The sequence below is a fragment of the Phycodurus eques genome, chromosome 6, assembly GCF_024500275.1.
Source record: "Phycodurus eques isolate BA_2022a chromosome 6, UOR_Pequ_1.1, whole genome shotgun sequence".
Taxonomy (NCBI): Eukaryota; Metazoa; Chordata; class Actinopteri; order Syngnathiformes; family Syngnathidae; genus Phycodurus; species Phycodurus eques.
The window spans coordinates 3,809,977-3,832,343 of record NC_084530.1 but is presented as its reverse complement, the minus strand read 5'-3'; the positions used below and the strand labels follow the sequence as shown (position 1 = coordinate 3,832,343).

The following is a 22,367-nucleotide window of genomic DNA, read 5'->3' as shown; positions in this document are numbered from 1 at the left end:
CAACACAAGGTAGCCAACATTATTACACATTGTTATTCAATGCTGGCTCTGCTGGACATGTTAGCGCAACATCCAAAACACTGATCCCATTACTGACAAGCAAAGCAAAGTTGAAGTGTACAAACGGAGTCTGTGTGAGACAGAAGACACTTCAGTGAAACAATTTAGTACCTATCGCTACAGGCTTAAATAACCCACTTTTCTGTGGAGTGCTAAGACACATTCATTAGATTTATCTGGTGCAGTGGGAATCCCATTAGGAGACACACTATAATCATGATAATGCAAACTTCAGAAGGAAAATAATGACAGAGGCTGCATACTTCTTGGCTGTAGCCAATGTTGAGTTACCCTTTTTGCAAAAGACTGGAGAGGCCCTGCGGTGCTACAGATCGGTGCCTACATTTTTAATCGGTTTCACCAAGCGATTACGCTATTAGAAAAAAATATTTCCTGCTTGTTCAGATGTAGAGCTTCAGAAGGACTCAATTCATCAGACAGCGAATATTTTTCTTTATTTTTGATTATCTCTCTTTTTTGTCTTTCTTTCCCTTCTGAAACCTTGTTAGTTTATATGAAAATAAAATCTTAAGTTTCCTTTCGTAATTCAGAATTCCGCAAATGTAAGAAATCCAGTTAAAGTCCAGCAAAGATAAATTGCAGATTCAAAATTAAAATTCACATCAGATTTGTTAAATCATCATAAAAATGCAGAATATTGGTCTTGTGTTCACTGAGAAATGGATGAAAAGCTTACTTTTCCAAAGAGGTGTTGTCATTCATGTTAAACACTACATTTCGGGCGGGGGGGGGGGGGGGGGGGGGGGGGGCAAGCCAATTTGTTATAGACAATTTGAAATATGTAATTGAGGGATATAGGGTAATTTAAAAAAAATATATTTAACTTTAAATATATATATTTTTTCTTCCCAGTCTTCCATTTCTAACGTGTTTGAGGCAAGGTCCATACATCCACACTTTGGAAGAAAACATCTCCAGACACCTGCGGCATGTGCTGCTGAGTTATTGACACTGAGGATTCATGTGGGAGTATCACAGAGGTGTGAATTTGCCTCAGGGGCTTGGTGGTCTCATTTTCTAGCAGTTGTTACTTTTTCTCCATAGTGAAACGCTGAGTATTTCTTTTGCCTCGTTTTCTGGGAGAAACACTGCTGGTTCGAGGCAGAAATAAAAAAAAATGTGTTCAGCCTTTCTGTGAGGTGGTGTTAAACGGGAAGTTGTAATCTCTTTTTCACTGTAAGTGGTTAATAGCTTTGAGGGGTGTCTCTAAAATTTAAGGTGTAAGACAGATCCATCCATTTTCAACACCGCTTATCCTGGTTAGGGTCGCGGGTCGCTGGAGCCTATCCCAGCTGACTTCGGGCAAAAGGCGGATTACACCCTGAACTGGTCGCCAGTCAGTCGCAGGGCACATATAGACACGGACAACCATTCGCACCGTCACTGAGTGGGAACTGAACACACGCTGCCGCCACCAAAGTCAGGCGAGTGTACCACTACACCATCAGTGACTGGTGTAAGATAGATAAATGAATAAACACTAGGTTAACAGGTGCATTTTTTTCATTCAAAAAGCAAACCAATTTTTTGGGCATACAGTACATTACATTTAAAATTAAATATGAACGAAAACTTGTGAACTACAATAGCCGTTTGCACTTTAACGCTACAGTCGAACTCAATAAAGCGGTACATTTCCGCGTCTGTGTGAAGCGTTTGCACAGCAGACATGAATTCCCACAAATATATACAGTAATTAGATGTGCGTATTTCAATGTTAGTCAGAGAGCCTGCGAATGCTTTTCAGACAGCAACAATTGCTTTTAACACAAAAAAATGGGAGATATGAGTCTTGGTGTTAAACATTTGTGGACTGACCAACCCCACCACTCATTAATGCAATATAGAATAGCGACGCTGGAAAAGCGGAAACAGAGGGGTGTGAAAAGGGCTTGTAAAAGCTGAGTGCTTTAAGAACTTCCCACTTTCCCCAACAAGCACTTGTTCGCTTTTCAAGAGCTCAAAGTTCTATAGTCTACAGTTGTTGGTACTCGCTGGGTGAGCAATGGCCTAAATGTGATTCAAAGTCAAATATCAAATAACACTGACATGGGTTCATTTACACAGAGTGTATATTTAACTGACTTTCTCTTTGAGGTCTTTTAGATTGATCTTTTTTGAGTGTTTTTATGGTATGTATTTTTACAGTTTAATTTTCCATTGATTGATGTCATTAGAGAAACAGTAGAAAAAAAAAAGGCTTTATGAACTCACCTGATGCCACAATGATTCCAGGCGCTGAGTCCCTACTTGCTATGTTTCCAGATGTGTAGGGATTTGCAGAGACATGAAGATGAAGATGCAATGAACAATATGGCTGCGTAAACAAACAAGACATAATAATTGAGGCTGTTACTATTTTAATACTATAAAGCCTAACCAAAAGCAGCACAACAAATAAATAATACAACAATTTGGATGTGTAACCCTCCCAATGCCATTCAATGTATCACATATGCCATTTCTTTATTGGCTAGGCTCACCATTAGTTTTAATTTGGTTAACCTTTAACGGCACAATTCTCATTACAACCGAGCAAAATGCCAGTGATACAGGCCATTTGGTGACAGGCTGTTTAGGGGTTTATTAAAACGCTGGCATTTTCTGACAAATTGCCATATAATATGGGTAGAAGGCAAAGCATGCTACAAAATGCCAGAGTAAAGAAAGAACAACTTTTTGGGTGTATAGAGCCATGCTTACAAAAGATATTCAAACACAAAAAGTCATCAACAATGATATCGAACCATAGCTACACTACTTTTTCCCTTAAGTCAGAGTAAGCGTTAAAGAGCACATCAGAGGTAAATTAGTTTCTTTGTAATGTAAAAAGTATTTCCCATTTGGGGAAATCTAGTTCATAGTGAACCAGCCCTCTGAACTTTCAGATGCTTTCAGAAAAATATAGATACAACAAACATTCATTGTATTTTTGTGTAATGCCTAGTGCCCTCTTTAATCAGAGGTCATCCTTTTGGATTGGATCAAACTGGCTGACCTTTTAGCTGAGCTGGCTCAGAACACTTTGTTGGGCGATGCTTTTCTGAACTTGGCCTTTAACTGTTGCAGGATCAGTCAGCATCTTCTGTGTGTGTGTGTTTGTTTGTTTGTTTGTTCTCCATGTAGGATCTTAGCTGTTGTGCTCTGTGGACGGAGATGTTGGATGTTGTTCCTGGAATCTGCTGGAGCCATCCTCACAACTTGTGGGTTACTGCCCAGTGCCCCAGTCACTACGGGCACCAATATTGCCTTCTATAATCCACATTTTCTCGTGTTCTTGCTTCTGTCCTTGGTATTTTTCCAGATGTTGCTATCACTCGGGATTGCTGGTTGGCCACCATTAGTTTGTCACACCAAGTCCCACAGGATCTTGGCCTGGTTGTTCTCAACCACCTTGTACGATGTCTGCCATCTTGATTCTGGCACCTCCAGTCTATATTTGGTACACATGTTCTGGTACAATATTCATGCTACTAGGTTCTTGCCGCTCCATGTATGCCTTACCTGCCAGCATTTTACTCCCTGCTGTGATGTACTGCACTGTCGGTGGGGCTTCTTTGCACAGCCTGCGTCTGGGGTGCTGTCTGCTGTGGTAGACCCCGACCTCTATTGATCTTCTGTAGGGCCTGTTATTGTGCTGCCATTAGTGTCTCTGTGCTGTCTTTCAGTCAAGCCTTTTCCAGCCACTGGTATGTTTTCTCGATGTCAGCCACTTCTTCTTGTCTTTCCATGACAGCCCATCTGGCTCCTTCTCCTTACTGGGCTTCTGTTACCCAAGGCATTCATTTAGTAGTTCGTCCCTGGGGGCCATCTTCTTTATGTATCTTTGGAGACCTGTTGTTTCCTCTTGGATAGTGCCTGCGATGCTCGCTTGTCCTCATCCCCTTTTTGCGCTTTGTGTACAGCCTCAGGATGCTGGACTTTGGGTGGAACCCTCCGTGCATTGTAAGGAGCTTTTTTGTCTTGGGGTCAGTGGCTTGCATCTCTTCCAGTTGCTAGGGTATTATTCCATCAGGGTATCTAATTACTGGCAGGGCATAGGTGTTAATGGCCTGGATCTTATTCTTGACATTAAGCTGACTATTGTGGTTTTTTCTGGGGCTGTCCTTCGAGCTGCCTCCTCATGGTTGCCATTTGCCTGTGGAATTCCAAGGTATTTGTAGTTGTAATGCACATCTGTTATGCTGCCATCTTGGAGTTCTATCCCTTTAGTTCATCCCCCTTCGTCTAGATATAATTTGTCCGGATTTATCTAATCCGAATAACATTCCAAAGTCATTGCTGTATATCCTTGTGAGGTAGATCAGGTAGTCGATGTCACACTCTGTTCTTGGCATATACATGGCATCCATGTAGAGGAGATGGCTGAACCACTTCTGAACCGAAACCACTCGTGGGGATTATCTGACTGAGGGTGTTCAGACCTATGGAAAATAGCAGCTGACACAGAGCATATCATTGGAATATGCCACATTTGACTCTGTTATCCTTGTTCTTTTAGATTTAACTGCTGCAATTGACACTGTTGACGATGACCTCCTGATCTCCCGCCTGGAGCAGTGTGTGGGCATCAGGGGCAAAGCATTGGAGTGGTTAAGGCGGTACTTGGCAGACAGGACCTTCTGTGTCAGACTTTTTTTCCTCCTCAGCTCCCCTCACATGTGGGGTCCCACAGGGATCAGTTCTAGGTCCTCTTTTCTTCTCCCTCGAATTGCTTGTACTTGGCTCCTTAATTAGGAAACATGGAAGTTCCTTCCACTTTTATCCAGACATTCAAACTGAATAAAAAATGTGCCTCCAAAAAAGAATCTTATCCCATTGCTGAACTGTCTTGATGATATAAAAGCCTGGCTGGCTCTGAACATTTTAAGTTGCAATAACAACAGGACAGAAATAATGGTCTTTGGTGGCACGCCTAGGAATGTCACGGTGGATATCGGTTCCTTGGCAACTCTGACCAAGCCAAAGATCTTTAATATCGGTGTCAAGTTGGATGTTGATCTGGAAGTTGACAGCCAGATCAGGGGAGTTGTCAAGTCCACTTCATTCAGCTGTCCAAAGTCAAGTCAATCCTCCCAAACCAGCATTTTGAAACAGTAGCCCATGTCTTTGTCACCACCTGGCTGGCCCACTGTAATGGACTCTATGTGGGTGTAGACCTCTCTGTTCATGGTGTTATTTATTTATCGCTTATACAGCACAGTCCTTAACAAATAAAGTACAGTGTGTATATAAACTTAAATGAATATCAGATCACAATTATAACCAATTTTTGCTGAAATCCAGGTGATTCCAAAGGCTCACATACAAGATAAAACATTGACTTTCAGCTATATACTCCTAGACTCCACCAGTCCACTGTACTCCACCTCTCATCTGTAGTCAGCTGGGATATGTTCCAGCTGCCCCATGATCTTTATGAGAACTAAGTGGTATAGAAAATGGATAGAGTGATATATAAATGCAGACACTTACTGGCATACAGTGTATGCTATTGCCTTGCAGGTCTTTGCTTGGAGGCTGCAATAACCTCCAGTCTCTGCCTCGATTGTAGGTAATATGTGTCTTCACTTGCTTATCTGCCTTTTTGTTGGCCAAGAACATGCCTTTTATTCCTGCCACCTGTAAAAGCAGAAAATACACAGTACAGGCTTAACTGAATTATTTCCCTCATAGCCATACTAGTGAAAATGAAAGCAATTACACTGGAAGGACAATCTCCAGTGCAAAAGTAACACATTTACACAGCTTGCCTCTTTTGTATTCTCTTTTGTAACCAAATTTAGCTACAAACACTGAACAGCAAATGATGGATGGACTATCTGTGGATTTATAAAGACCCAATGTGTTTGAAAAATGATTCTGACTGCTTGCTCGAGGAGGAGTAGCTTTGGGATACTGAAGTGAGTCAGAGGCAGTTGCATCAGGCAATGAAACGTCATTTTCATAACTGGCACGCACTTCAATCTGCCCCAGAGGAGGGATATAGAATATCTTACATTCCGGGTGGTGACCCCAATCAAGACACTGGATTCGATTCCTTAGCCAGGTCCAAAGCAAGACATGAGCAGCATCCTCAGCTGCACAATTTTTTTCTTCTTTTTTTGAATAATTTGATACTGTATGTGTTGTTGATTTTTCTGTAAATTATACATCGGAGCCCCAACATTAGGACTAACTTTAACATTTTTGGATTAGGTTATATTTCTGTTGGTGTTAATAGTTGTATTTTTACATCAGCATACACATGTATAATCTAAGCATCGAAACCAATCTTTTACATTCACACAATGTGTTTTAAAGACAAGGACAAAAACAACACACATAGTTGTAATTAATTTTGTTATATAAAATTGTGTAATTTAGAAAAAATAATTATTCTTCTTCATATCCAGCCATGTGGTACATCCTCGATAATATTGATGAACGGACCTCTACTACAGTAACATACTAAAGTAGCTCATGAGAATTATTTACATGATATACTGTAATAAGGCATAATTCAATAGATCATAAAATAAATGGTGTGTTTACCTCATATAGATCAACCATGACGTTTCCTTCAGGGCCCATGCTACTGACAACATTCTCCAAAGCCAGAGTGTAAAAGACACCTGATGTGTCAGACACATACAAATTATAGGTTTCATTCTGGTTCCACTCCTGTATAGCTGCCACTACTCGATTTTCGTCCGTACTGATGACATGCAAGTCCTGCAAGAAAGGTAAAGCCATTCAAAATTATGCCCTTTTGTTCTATATATGTTTTTATTAAAGGGAAAATTGTGATAATAATACACGACAACTCACTGCATATGTACGTGTGAAATGAGTGAGTTTGATCTAAACATTTGAGATGTTTATTGTCGATTGACAGTGTATACTGGCTTATTTTCTGAGACACAATAACCTGAATCCATGTGTGCACAAAAAAGCAGAAAAACACAAAGGAACTGTGGTGTGGTACAGGACAGCAGTGGACCCTCTCAAGGTTGTGTACTTTCCCCCGTGGCTCTTCTCCCTGTACACCAACTTTTTCAGTCAAAAGTGGCTGAGACCATCCTAAATCATTTTGTTGAAAGGGGGGGGGGAGTGCAGTTTTTTTTTTTTTTTTGGGGGGGTGGCAGAGGGCAACTCTGCCCCACATAGAGGGCCACTTTGCCTAAAACAGGGGCACTTCTACAAAGAGTGTGTATGTGTGTGTGGGGGTGAGGAGGGCTGGAAGGGGGTGAGGGGGTCCATCAACTCTGGCCCCACGGTACCCCCTCAGCCTCACAGACTCCCCCATCTCCAATGTGGACTACTTCTCCATCCCCATTGTGGATTACTTTCTGCCCCTAGATTCACCTTGCTTGTATTCCTGCCACCTGCATCTTGAATTCAACAATTAATCATCTTTTAAATGACATTGACTTCATCAGAATTTATTAAATTTCTTGCGGTCGCAAGTACTGATAACAGTGATACGAATTGAACTGACCTTTGTTCAGTAAAACATATGTAGTAGACAACTATGAATCCAAAGAATACCCTACGTTCAGAACAGCAAACTAAATAAATGTAATGAATAACAAAATAATATCTATGATTGTCAAATCGTTTTCTTCCGGAGCATTACATTTATTTTTTACATTTCTAACTGTGGCTTGATCAGCCTTATTTTGGGTGGGCTCAAGACCACCCAAAATTTGCCTTAGCCTATCCTATGACTTTGTCCTTAATTTCATTTTCCCCACAGCAAAATCATACTGTTTATGATGGAGAGTGTACAACAGGACACCTTATGAAACACTGTTTGAAAATTTCTGCTTTTCCATATACATATGGACATGTTCTTTTTTTTTTTTTTTTTTTTTTTTTTTTTTTTTTTTTTAATGGAAGTCAGCCAGGCGGCACGGTGGCCGACTGGTTAGAGCGTCAGTCTCACAGTTCTGAGGACCGGGGTTCAATCCCCGGCCCCGCCTGTGTGGAGTTTGCATGTTCTCCCCGTGCCTGTGTGGGTTTTCTCCGGGCACTCCGGTTTCCTCCCACATCCCAAAAACATGCATTAATTGGAGACTCTAAATTGCCCGTAGGTGTGACTGTGAGTGTGAATGGTTGTTTGTTTCTATGTGCCCTGCGATTGGCTGGCAACCAGTTCAGGGTGTACCCCGCCTCCTGGCCGATGACAGCTGGGATAGGCTCCAGCACGCCCGCGACCCTAGTGAGGAGAAGCGGCTCAGAAAATGGATGGATGGATGGAAGTCAGCCATGTGCAGGTGAGATAACAATGAAACATTCAATAGATTATTACATGATAATGAGTTTGCCTTTGTTTCCTTCTTGTGTAGTTGCTATAATGTATTTTTTGACTGAGAGCACAAAGAGGGGGAGATGAAGATAGAGAGAGAAAGCAAGAGAAACAGGTCAGAACATGATCAGGTGGTCAAAAAATTATATATAATATAGAGAATATATATGAATTATTATTATTATCATTATTATTATTATTATTTAAAAAAATTAGATCCGATTTATTAAATTTTCCACTATTTATCTGCTGAATCTTTAAAAAATCCTGCCCCAAGTGGAGGAGTTCAAGTATCTTGGGGTCTTGTTCACGAGTGAGGGAAGAATGGAACGGGAGATCGACAGGCGGATCGGTGCAGCGTCTGCAGTGATGCGGACTTTGTATCGGTCCGTTGTGGGAAAGGAGGAGCTAAGCCGAAAGGCGAAGCTCTCAATTTACCGGTCGATCTTCGTTCCTACCTTCACCTATGGTCATGAGCTGTGGGTCGTGAACGAAAGAACAAGATCCCGGATACAAGCGGCCGAAATGAGTTTCCTCCGCAGGGTGTCCGGGCTCTCCCTTAGAGATAGGGTGAGAAGCTCGGTCATCCGGGAGGATCTCAGAGTAGAGTCGCTGCTACTCCACATATAGAGGAGCCAGATGAGGTGTCTGGGGCATCTGATTCGGTTGCCTCCCGGACGCCTCCTTGGTGAGGTGTTCTGGGCACGTCCCACCGGGAGGAGACCCCGGGGACGACCCAAGACACGCTGGAGAGACTACGTCCTTCGGCTGGCCTGGGAACACCTCGGGATCCGCCTGGAAGAGCTGGATGAAGTGACTGGGGACAGGAAAGTCTGGGCGTCCCTGCGAAAGCTACTGCCCCCGCGACCCGACCTCCGATAAGCGGTAGAAGATGGATGGATGGATGGATCTTTAAAAAATCTGTCCGACTGCACATGAAAGTCCATGTCCATTTTCCATATTTACCATGTATAGTTTACATTGAAAATCGATGTGTTTCAGCAACTGTGTAAATGCGAAAAAGTATAAAATACAACATTCGTCATTATTGTTTGAGTGCAAATCACTCAAAGGAATTTCAGATACCTCTCATTTGTTAATCAAGTTCATTTCCATCATTTCCATCACTTTAGTGCAGGGGTGTCAAACTCATTCTTGTCACGGGCCACATTGTTGGTACAATTACCCTCAGAGGGCCATTATGACTTTATAACCATATAAAAGTTTCATCGCATCATGAAAAATCAGTGGAGCCCCACATACTCATGGTTTGGCACTGCAGAGTTACATTTTCGTCCACACAACAAATTGATGGATAACTCTATTTGAAAACAGAAGTCAGGAATAATTGTTTGTTCAACTACTGATCAAGTTACTGTAAAACAATGGGTTTGGTAACAAAAAATACGTGGAATATACCTGTAATATCTCAACGTTGTTATTCCATCCTACAATTTGAAAAGTTGGTACAGATTTGAGCAAGAATCCTAGAATTTGATTCAAACAATTTGGTTTCGCGGGCCACATAAAATGGTGTGGTGGGCCGGATGTGGCCCCTGGGCCTTGAGTTCGACACAGTGCTTTAGTGGATCAGAACTGCATTTTTTTAGCTCACACTGCCATCGATTGGCTCAGCATGGAACAGCATAGTAACTACGAAACTAAAGGACACAGAATCTTGGACCGGACAAAAGAAAAATCACAAGTATATAGTACATTTAAAACATTGTTGTCTATTACTCAAATGAAAATGTTATAAACAATGTATTTCTTCTTTAAAAGTGCGACAGACTCGCCAAAATGTTTTTAATATTCCTTTCCTCTAGGATGAAATAATCATATTGGTATTATGAGTTTAACTGAGGTTAAACTTTTACAAAAGGTACGTGCTTTTCTGACAATAAACCACGTCACTGGTCAGCGCCAATATATCCCACAAGTCCTCATTTTGTTGACTTCCGGTTTAGCGAAAAAACTGTCGTGAGCAGACCCCGGCCATTTCGCACAAAAAATCATATTGAAATGAAATTCACAGAATTTATTAATTATTTATTATTAATATTAATGTTCCAAACACATACAGCTCTCTGTTTTGTACTTTAGATTGAATACAGAGAAAGGGCATCACCTACAATCACCAGAGATTTTATAGACGATTCATTGATTTTATGCTTCATATCAAGCAATAATTACCATACCCCATGTTTAATTTTGATAAGGATGGATCTGTTTTATCATTATTATAATGAATGCCAGTTTAGGTTGCATTGTACTTTCTATTGCTTTTTAAAAAATGTATTTATTGTATTTTGAAACACAATAATCAATACAAACAGTAATGACTTTTACATATATTTATATAAAATGCATCAGCATTGCCATGTCTCTTTGAACTAACTTCAAATGGTATTCAATGATCCAGTGAACAGAGAAACTCAATGTCCGAACAAACTTTACAGCAGAAAGCAGCATGGATGTAATATGATTCTGTCAATATCTCTTACTGAAAAACTGACTTAATTGTGGGACATAATCAACTATTCTTCATAAATGCATGAGCTAATTCTTTTGCCTTGTTATATATATTTGAACTTATATTATTATATCTAATTGAATACAATTTTAGGCTGTTCAAGTTACCGTGGACAAGGACAATGTAGACATTTTACGGGTGCTTCATACAGATGCAATCTATTTCCAATATTTGTTTTTCACTTCATTATGTAAGATCATTTAAATGCCCAAATAGATCACAGTCATGTCTTATTTACTGAATAAATCTATGAAATGTATGTTATTTTTCTAACTTTTAATGTCCCACGTATTGAGATGATATACACCAAGTTTGAAGCGAATCGTTAGCCACGAACGCCATCTCGAGAGTTAAAAAAAAACTGGTAAAATGTTAGTGGGGGCCCTGAGGTGTTTTCATTTTCACGTCAAGTTAACAGCCGGTTAAAGTTAACCGAGTTATGGACAACAAGATAATGGTGCCATTAAAGTTAATGGTCGGGTAAGTCTACTTAACCAATGGTTAGACAATAACCGAGTTTTGAACAACCGGGCCCAGATTGTTAAAAGTGTGTAATGTATTGGATAGCTAGCTAAAGAGATTATGTATTATTTATTCCCTATTTAGATCCCATCATAATAATTTTAGGATCTCCACCAGGTCACCCTAAAATGCAGCAAAATGTAGGAAATCACATCCGTGATATTTAGTACACGTCGTTGCCGGCAACCTCCACCACCACATCATATACCGCTGTCAGAACCTAGAATCGCCCATGGTTTCTAAGATGACTTTGTGCATCTAATGTTTTTTTTTTTTTTTGTTTTTTTTTTGTTGAGTGCAGAGGCGGTGGAACCAGGGTTTTTGGTTGAGTTGTTAATGTGGTTTACATGATTCAAACTTTTAATCATGCTAAGCTGATTGTTACCTTGTGTAGAAAATGCGTTATACAAATAAATTTGCTTTGCTTTGCTCTTGCCTCTTTCTAATCATCCTCTTCGAACAACTAATACAATACTTATGACTTAACTACCTACCCCCGCACAAAAGACAAGAGGAATGTAATCATTAACTATATATCAGTCTTATTGTAGTACATGAGTCAGTCTTATATGAATGTTAATCAGGCAGAGATTATGCAACTGAGTCAGTGTTTTTTTTCCAACTGTGCCAATAACACCTTGCAGTGAGCTTTGAGTGCCTACAGCCTGGGAGAAGAAAATGTCCAATTCTCAATGCAGATGTGACAAACAACTATATACGGACATGAACGCTGCAAATTAACACATCTCAATACACTGTGTGTTTCTTGTGGTTTCTGTTTGTGTAAATGCTTAAACACAACACTCTGCACTCTGCTGCGCTACTATTACATTTACCCATGTACTGTATTATGCAGTGTGTAAAGCTTATTTTCATGAGACTTTGGAGGAAAAGAATTGGCAGCACTGCCCACTTAATTTGTTGAAGACGCTATTATATTGAAAATGCAGTGCGTGGACTTTTCCTAGGTATAACTACAATTAATTCTATTAAAGCAGATCATAATTTTCTTTTTTAATAATCACGCAGTGTTGGTTACCTTGGGAAAAGTGTACTTTGGCAGTTTCATTGGAGTAAAGACATCTCTCTTCGCAGACACATAGTAGATTGGCTTCCCTGTAGTTGACACCTACAGGCAAATGAGAAGAAAAATATATGATAAAATACTTTTGAACAACGACCTTAGAAATATCGTCAATTCTTCACATCTTACACCACTAGAATGTTTTCACTGTGATCCTGTACTTGACAATCACTCACCTGGACAAACACATACTCATCTTGAACCACCAGAGAATTGGGGTCAATGTAGCCAGGGAATGGTTTGCCCTTGTTGGCATCTGTGCAGTTCTGCAGCTTGCAGGTGACATACAGTGCCTCTGCTCCCGAACACACACACACACACACAAACACACACACACACACGTGCACATGCGCACACACAAACACACGCACACACATCAAGGCATCAGTCTTGGTATTAACCAATAAAGATAGACAACCTTCCCATAAAGCTAGACGGCCTTTTCGTCCTTTCCATAGTACTTTTGTCAACAAAGTGGTCTCACTAATCTTGATGCTAGTTGGAGGGAAAGATAGATGACCAAAGAGGGCAATTGCTTTCTTTGCCTTGAGTCCCTATGTGTTAGCCTCTGCCAAATCTGTGTTGGCTCTCTGCACATGCACATGATCAATAATGATAGTCTCTAGCCTCTGATCGTAACATCTGACACAACAAATGTTGCTTTGTGGCCTTGTATGATTGGCCTTTCTCTGTTGTGCTGATGTCAAAGAGAGGCATTGAGTCCTTGTTCTATTATTTTTCCAGCCTTTTTTGAAGGGGCACTGCCTAACTGGAAAACACCAATATTGCAAAAACTTCATACTTTTTGGCAATTTGGGCTTTTTGTGGCATTTCAAACCTGAATTCTATTTATTTATTTTTTCAAAAAAAATATATATATATGTAAATGAGTGCTGAAATGAAAACTCGCATAACTTGAATAAAAGATGTTGGTATGACGATATCATGCTAGGATGTGGAAACTATTCTTGTTAAATTGCAAGCGAGCAACAGCCTACACTCAATAATTCCTTTTCTCTCTCTCTCACTTTCTCAAACACACACGCACACACACACACACACACACTCAGCCTCACACACGTTTGTAGCTTGCACACACAAACATCCACCCTTTCTCCCTGTGTTAGGTGACCACCATATTAGACATTATTAATAGGTTTTTGGTACTCAAAGTTAATACTGCAAATGCACATATCTATATTAAGATGTTAACTCTAAAGTGAGTATAGGGCTGATGGAATAAAATCTCTCTCTCTCTCGTTCCTGGATGAGCATACGTCCTGTTTGTTACTTTTTTTTTGTACAACTAGAGGAATACTACTTGTTTTTGTTTGATTGTTTAATGACCTTGTAACCGTTTTTTTCCCCTTTAGGTCTTTTGCATATGTTAATATGTTACATTTCATTCGTCTTAGTCTGTACCAGTTCACAGCTGGTACACAGCCTGTATATACATCACTGTGGCAATAGACGTTCATTTAGTCACATTATATATTCTTTCATGCCTTGCATTCTGCATATACCTGTATTTTTACGTTTGTAGATTGGTATTTATTTTATAATACTGTGAGGAAATGTTCATGGTATCTATTTCTAATTTATGGTGGAAGGGGGGTGGCCTAGGTTGAGTCCACTCACACAACCCACACTGACAGGAGGAACAAGAGGGTGGGGGTCGGGGCGCACATAAGTTGCTTCCTCCCACCAGGTGTGACTGTGGAGTGAATGAATAATGTGTGCAATTGTAAAAAATCTTTGAGTGTCTAGAAAAGCGCTAAATTAGTGTAATGTATTAATATTAGGCCGGATTTGAACCTGGGTCCTCAGAACTGTGAGGCAGATGTGCTAACCAGTCGCTCACCGCGCCGCCTGCGATTTATATTTTTGATTTAATTTCATTTATTTCGTTTTTTAATTTTTAGTTCGCATGCACACCACTTAGTTGCACCCCTGTATGTACTGTAAGTGTGTATATTAGCGCTCAGACTCGGGGTGTATAACCCCACTTGTTATTCGTGCGTACATCCAGGTGTGATTAACGAATCAGATTCCATAATTGACTCTTGTATTATTACAAAATAAGCAGACTTATGCAATAGTACGATGAATGAAAAATCCAATGTTGTTATTTGAAAACTATCCATGAACCTCATTAATACTCAGTTATATTCTTGCAAAAATTACAAAATGTTGTTTTTTCGGTAGAGAAATAAAAATTATCTTCCGGGAAACAACGTGTGGGTGTAGCTCTACTTTTTACCGCGAGATGGCAATGTTGATCCTCCATCGGCTGAATCTAAAAAGTTATGTGTGGCACAATGCACGTATTTGCATTTAATTTCGGATGGAACAGGGAAAAAAACAATACGTAACTCACAGTACAGAGGTCCTGGTGTGGGTCTCTGTGTTCAATATATGTAATAAAGCAACTACACGTGGTTGCTTAGTAGTACGAAGTAACGAGTTAGTCGCACTTACCAATACAAACCTTGTGTTGAGCACATATTTTGCATACGCTTTCCGATGTTTCACACGTGGGATTACGCTTTCCCCCCAAAATCCACCCAAATTGGTTTTGGAGCGGGAGACGCCATCATACAATTCAGGATTCCCCCCCCCCCATCTACAAAACACAGGACAAACCCTGCCCGAGGGGGATGTAGAAGCGTTGCGGACTCAGTCAAAATGGCGCCGCCCGTTAACGCCACATGAACATGAGGGTGAACAACTGTGGCATATTTTTATTATTTTTTTTATTTTTTATATGCAGCATGGCAACAGTTGCAGCTCTCGTCAGAATAAAGTTTGTAAATAGTATGTTGTGATGATTCTTTTTAATTCAAATGTGAAAATTCTGATTCAGCGTTCGTTATTTTTTGGGGCGCGAGAATTGAATCGATTTATGAATGACTCCTTCGTAGCTCAAGTGTGTGTGTGTGTGTTATTATTTATTTATTTGAAAGGATTTTGACAACGTATACAATATACTGTCTATCATCACACCACATCTCAAATGTTCATCATCATTCAGAAAGTGTCATATTTCTTTTTTCCTTCACGAGCAGGACTGAATTGCTTACCAGGGTTTTATAACATTGTTATGCATACATTAATTTTCAATTCCGCTGTCCTTTTGCGACCCCAGCCTTGTCTATTGGTGCTGTCCCTTTGCATTCCTACCCTTCAACAACGTTGTCCAATCAACTTCCAGTTCATCTCTACTTCAGCTAAATTCACAATACAGTACAAAGACATAAGTTTGAGTGCTGAACATAAAATAAATTACTCACGTCCTTCAGAGATGGCGGTTTCCAGGTGAATCAAACCCGGCTCCTTGTCCAAACCCATTTTTGACCTGAAAGGTGGACAATCGTGTTTTAGAAAAAGAGGAGCATTCCTCCGTTACCACCTTGGTCCAACCTTGACATAAGATTACAGTACATGCTTCAGAAATAGACAAAAATATAAATTATATGAAATGACAAACATAGGTAAGGTGGTCAACGACAGCAGGAAAACAAAATACAAACAAAATGGTTATTTTCAGGTTTACCATCTGATATAAATGTCAAGCCCGTTGCAAAGCCTCCAACCCCCACCCTTACATACAGATGGAGGACTATGTTCCCTGACATCATTAGAGGAGGGAAAGCCATTGATTTTGTCTCTACTGTGAGGATGTCCCCAGGTGGACTAGCATAAAATCATTATGGCATTTCATACTGTATGTATTAAAGAGACTGGAGTATCACAGGAGAAGCAGAGACAGCAAGCACATGGAGCATCAGAGAAGTGTGTGTGTGGGGGGGGGGGAGAAAGGTCACATAAAAATGCAAGTATATGGGATGTAAACAACCTGTGTCTGTGTTCAGTTTGAGAGGTAGCGATAATGCAAAGCTCATATTATCGCAGTAGCGGTTTCCCCACATAACAATCATGTGATAACCTACATATCAAAGCCTTTTCCACTTAAATGAATAGCCCAGGTAGCTGAGAAGAGTTGTTAAGAAAAAAAAAAATCTTTGTGAATGAAGAATGATGAATTACAGTGTAATTTGTTTAAATATTGAGGTTTTATGTATGTATTCACACCCCTTGACCCTTACACCTTTTCCACATTTTGCTGTTACAGACTTATTCGAAAGATGATTTGAGTATAGTTTTCTTTTAAAAAAAATCTACATAAAATATCCCATAATGACAAAGTAATAACGTATTTTCAGACAGTTGTGCAAATGTAGTGAAAATGTAAACATTTAAACCTAATACGTACTTAAGTATTCACACCCTTGGCTTGATATTTTGTTGAAGCACCTTTGGCAGAAATCACAGAATTTACCACAAGTGGATTCCATTCAAGTTGTAGAAGTATCTCAAGGATGATCAGTGGAAATCGGATGCAGCTGATCTTAAATTTGAGTGTCATAGCAAAGAGTGTGAATACTTACGTACCTATTATATTTGAATATGAAATGTTTTTATAAATTTACACAAATGTCTGCAAATATTTTTTTCTTTGCCATTATGGGATATTTTATGTTGATTTTTTTTAAAAGAAAACTATACTCAAATCAGCTTTAGAATAAGTCTTAAACAGCAAAATGTGGAAAATGTGAAGGGGTGTGAATAGTTTCTGGTGGCACTTTATATTGCAGCGAATACGCCCGATGGAACACGTATCGTCGGCACCCCCAAAAGCTGATAACATTTGGATATATAATTGGATTATAACGTTCAGTAGTTTGTTGGATCACGCCGGAAGTAGACACAGGTGTCTAACTCCCGACTTTCCTTTTCCCAAATTACTTTTCGGTCTCTCTGTCTCCCCTCTCTCTTGCAGCACCTTCCTCAAGCCGCACATCTGTCTCCAATCAGCCCTCGTCACCACCTACGTATAGCCCTGCCTGTTCCCGGAAATCCAAAGTATTGCAGTTACTTCCAGCGATACCACGGCCCATTTACCTCACATAAGCCACTCTATTCCTCGTTCCCTTTTTGCCTCCTGTCTCTCCTTGTTCTCAGTGTTTTCCCCCATGTTCCTGATCCACGTCATTCCTGCCGCCAAGCTAGCCGCCTGTCCTCACCACTGCCTGCCAACCCACCTAGGACAACTTCCATTAACTTTCCTAAATAAACCGTTCATCATAATCTATCTGCCTCTGCCTGCTCTTGTATATGCATTCCTGTCAAAATTAATTTTATCCCAGTGATAAGGTGCTGGAAACATTTTTAAAATGACCCTTATACAGTAAGTGTTTGAATTTCACCTTAAATATGTAGGGAGTAACCCTGTGCACACACACACACACACATATATATATATCTATATATATATATTTTACATATTCATATAGCACAACACATCAATACTGTACCGTGTTCACTACACGTTTTCTCACTTGCACTCAGATAGGGTAGTGAGAAATAAAATGTAAAACATATAAGACGTTGGAACATCTTTGCTTGTGAATGACTGAGCAATTCAGGGAAGCTCCTTTTACACCCAATCATGGCACCCACCTGTTACCAATTACCTGTTCACCTGTGGGATGTTCAAAACAGGTGCTTGATGAGCATTCCTCAACTTTCTCAATATTTTTTCTCACCTATCCCGAATTTTTTGGAACGTGTTGCAGCCATAAAATTCTAAGTCAATGATTATTTGCAAAAAACATTAAAGTTTATCAATTTGATTTGCTGATTTTTTTTCTGGTCTCATCCTAAAACTATTGCATTGAGATACTTCAGTCTGGTTGTACTCCAGTGATAAGAAAATTCAACTTTACAGTGGTTACAAATAGCTTTATTTCGGTCGACTGGAAGAACTTACAATAGCCATGTAAAAGTTCCTTAGCTTTCTCCATGTTTGTTTATCCGCTACGACTTTTCTGTTCCACTTTCAGTTAGCGCCGCAGCCGGAAGCAACAGACTTACCATTTTTTTTTTAAATTATTAAAAAAAAAAAAAAACTATGTTAATGCTCAATAAAATAATTGTTGGCGCAAATGAATTAGCAAGTTACATGCCCAGCCTTTATATACACAGTGGTTACGGAAAGTATTCAGACCCCTTACATTTTTCACTCATCGTTATATTGCAGCCATTTGCTAAAATAATTTAAGTTATTTTTTTTCCTCATTAATGTACACACAGTATATATATATATATGTATATATATATGTCATGAGATGGATTGTATCATGAGATGTGCAAATCATTTAATTAATGCAATGACCCTTGCAAGCCTTCATTTTTGTTTTTTAAGCCTTGATGCCACACTTCACACACAATTTAAATACAAAATGTTTTCGCTCCTGATTGAAGAGCATGTGACTACCCAGAGAGAGGAGAAAAACAGTACAATTACACATTACACATAAAAGACTGAATCTGAACACAGCTGGTTACATAATGTTGCCCACAGAGAGAGATCGGAACTGTCAGACACAACAATACAATTCTTTACTTCCTCTTTGCCTCTTCGGACCCTCACTTTGTGCAGACACAGTGATAACATCAGGTCATGACTTTTACACTCTCAAAACATCTCTTCAATTAAATTAGATTCACAAATTGTCACAGATGAATGACAACGTTGTTGTGAAAGTATCTAACCTCAGCTGTGTTATTCAGTTCAAAAAATTATTAAGTATTGCAGAAGAACTGTGAATGTGAAAACAGGGATTCACAGCAGCCTCCACACAAATAATCCTGAAAAAGGATATATCAATTCTATTAAAACATGAGCTACTGGCTTATGATATATTGCATGCATTTATGCATTTTATGATGACTGGAGTGGCAAAGGGTCACCTGTCTGTTATTCACAGTTGTTACCAATGTCAGTACTCTGTGAGGGGGAAGGGTTTCTGGCACCATGAGTTAGGGGGGTTGTGTCATATTTTACCACTTGTGATAAATTGATATGTGGTGTGTTTTAAAGCCATTTAGATGCCCATAAATTAGCAATCTTAGGAAAATATCACATGATAACATAGTTACGTGGCCTGTTGCCTCAGTGAATTACACACTAGCAAAATTATGTTATGCTGAGATCATAAGTGGGATGAGGAGCATGATGTAATTCCGATGTGAAATAGATCAGATCCTGATCCTGACAGAAGCGGTGATAGGGTACAGAAAGCAGAGAAAAGGCACAAGATTAAGGGAGGTCCTATAAAGGGAATTGGTCCACTTGCAGGATGGAGAAAGTGTTCCAGGAATGAAGTTGGTAAATCCAATTGAGGCCCTAAAATGGACCCCTGTCAGACACTCGGAGACTCCTATTTTGGATTTGGCAATTCCAAGGAAACATTTATGGAAGATTCATTCATTCTGACTGATTATACGTGTCTTACCTGACTCTTTCCCTGTGCAGAGGATTGTGGGCATTACCAGGGTGCCAGGAGACAGCTGCTTCCCATAAAAAGTAAGATTGTGTGGTAGCCTTAAACTTTTTTTCGCACAACTGTTCAAGGCAATCAATGCAAGGAAACAAATTCTGTAACTGTCAGCAATTTCTGTACACAGATGTCCCAGGTTTGAAGGGTGCTTCATCCAAACCACCTTCCTCAGCTCCCACTGATCTTCAATGGGATTTACAGTAGATTAGGGGTCATCGAGGGCCACTTCAGAAAAGTGAAATATTTTAGTTTTCATCATTCTTGGGTGTTTAGGGTCGTTATCCTATTGGAGAACCCATGACCAAACTATCTGGCACTAGGCCTCTCCAGAATTGCATAACTGCATCTTGAGAGTTCATGGTTCCCTACCCAGATTCAACAAGACTCACATAAATTCACTAAATTCCCAAAGTGATGGACAGCTTGTCGCATCTTGTTATTCTGACACATCATGGACACTGAGACAGGCATTTGCATCTACCGGACAGTGGTTCACAGTGCACAAAATACGAACCAGCTCACACCAGTTATGTGAGTCTCACTCGTACCCGATTGAGATAATCAAAATATTAGACAGAGATGTTATTGTGATGTTATACAGTTTTACACCACTGCATATTGCAACCACAACAGTTAACATATTTATAAATGATTGCAAAGACACACTGGTACATGCTGCTACTTTTCATGCAGACGGTGCAGGTTCGACTCTTGGCCAGTGCTCCAATACCCAGCCACTGCTGGGCCAAAGGCCGGATAACAAAATGGGTGGTACATACTGTATTTGTAAAGACCTTTTTGAATCGGCCAACATCCTAGCTGGTATGACACTGCTTTGTAGGATTTCACTCGTAGACCAACACCGGATGTGACCACACCCTAGTCAAAACAAACCCATCTCCCACACCAAAATCAGCATGTTTATATTTGATGTATGTAAGTTCAGTCGTACTCATCAAATTCAGCATCTTTTCTTTGCCAAAACCAGCTGCTCAATATAAAATACAAGGGCTTAATATTCATTAAAGTCCTTAAAGTTAATTGGATGCAGTATTTTTACAGGAAAAAAGATAAAAAACACTACTGAGTGAGATTATTTAATTCTATCACATTCAGAGTTTAATTCACAAAAAGTAGCTGCAATTTTAATTGCCTACAACTTGTTTGACACAAATATCAGGACTTACCAGTAAAAACGATTTGGAGTCACTCTCTCATGTACCAGTTGCCACCTCCTCCCAAATTCCACTGAGCTGTAGAGCTGTGAGCAACACAAACAAACCCTAATGAGCATGTACTGTATTCTGTTGTGTATTTAACAGTACTGCAAGAACACGTTGACATCACATGTTGGATACCTCTAGACAATATACAACAGGTGTTTCTTTTTTAAACAGCAGCAAAACAAATACAAATATTATTATTGTACGTTGTACATCCAATATACACTTCACTTCAAAAAAACACCTTAAAGGGTGTTTTGGGCTTGCATTTGTGCAAAAAAAGGTTATTAATTACATTTTACTTGTACTCTAGTATTTCTTTAAGTTCATAACTTTGTGTTTTTAGCAACTATTAGCTTTTTATTAAAGGTCGTTTGTAGGTGTGGAACAAATTCCAGAAAAGCAAATCACATTTGGTTGCTATGTTAATTGGCAGTAGTGCACAATCAGTTTTTGCTCACTAAAGCATTTTCAATGTAAATGAGAGAGGATTTTGATAGACCTTGCAAACATGCATCTAAACTGGGTAGCAATGCTTTTTATCAGTTAAAATCAAAATCTCTGTGCAAGGGCATGGCTTGTTGTGAAAGTCCTCTGACAATAGTTTAAATTTAAGAAATCTAAATTGGACCACTTGGATTCAATAACTCTCTTGAACTCAAGTTCGGTCAAATATAAAACATATTACGCATAACACATTTGTTATTAGAGAAAATAAGATTTGTATTTGTCATGGTGAATTTTATTACAACCCAAAAAAGTGCTGGGGGGTGATTGGAGGTGTTTTGATATTTTATTGTTTGTTGCAAGACATTGATAAAAGTATTTTGGATGAACCAACACATTAATTAATACTGTATATAGTCTGTTAAACTAAGCAGCTTTGACGTAGTGAAGCACTTTCAAAAGTGTATTTATTAATTTATTTAACTCATATTCACTCATATTCTGTTCTTTCTTCTATTCTTTATTTAACTCATATTCACCCATATTCTGTGAACAAGCATGGACAAATCTGTTTACTTTGCAGCTTACAGCTGTAGTGTGAGGATTTGTAAAACATTGCTCAATTTGCACGGATCGTTTATCAATTGAAAGCATGAGCATCCATCTGTGACGTGTATCCAACTATTCATTTGGGGGTGAAAGATATATAACTCCCTATTTTATTTTGGAATGGGATGCCATTTATTTACTAAGTTTTTTGTTTTTTTTTAAATCGTCATCGATT

The 22,367-nt window shown here is 39.4% G+C and overlaps 1 protein-coding gene across 3 annotated transcripts in view; it reads right to left on the bottom strand.

Moving 5' to 3' along the window:
* LOC133403790 (VPS10 domain-containing receptor SorCS1) overlaps positions 1-22,367 on the bottom strand; it is a 250,256-nt gene that overhangs the window by 66,402 nt on the left and 161,487 nt on the right. For all 3 annotated transcript variants that reach the window (XM_061679044.1, XM_061679045.1, XM_061679046.1), the window contains exons 5-11: positions 21,101-21,174; positions 15,801-15,865; positions 12,687-12,805; positions 12,466-12,555; positions 6,616-6,795; positions 5,557-5,703; positions 2,296-2,398 (exon numbers count right to left, since the gene is read on the bottom strand). In XM_061679044.1, the coding sequence (XP_061535028.1) occupies positions 2,296-2,398; positions 5,557-5,703; positions 6,616-6,795; positions 12,466-12,555; positions 12,687-12,805; positions 15,801-15,865; positions 21,101-21,174 (778 nt within the window). The remainder of the gene's footprint in view (positions 1-2,295; positions 2,399-5,556; positions 5,704-6,615; positions 6,796-12,465; positions 12,556-12,686; positions 12,806-15,800; positions 15,866-21,100; positions 21,175-22,367) is intronic.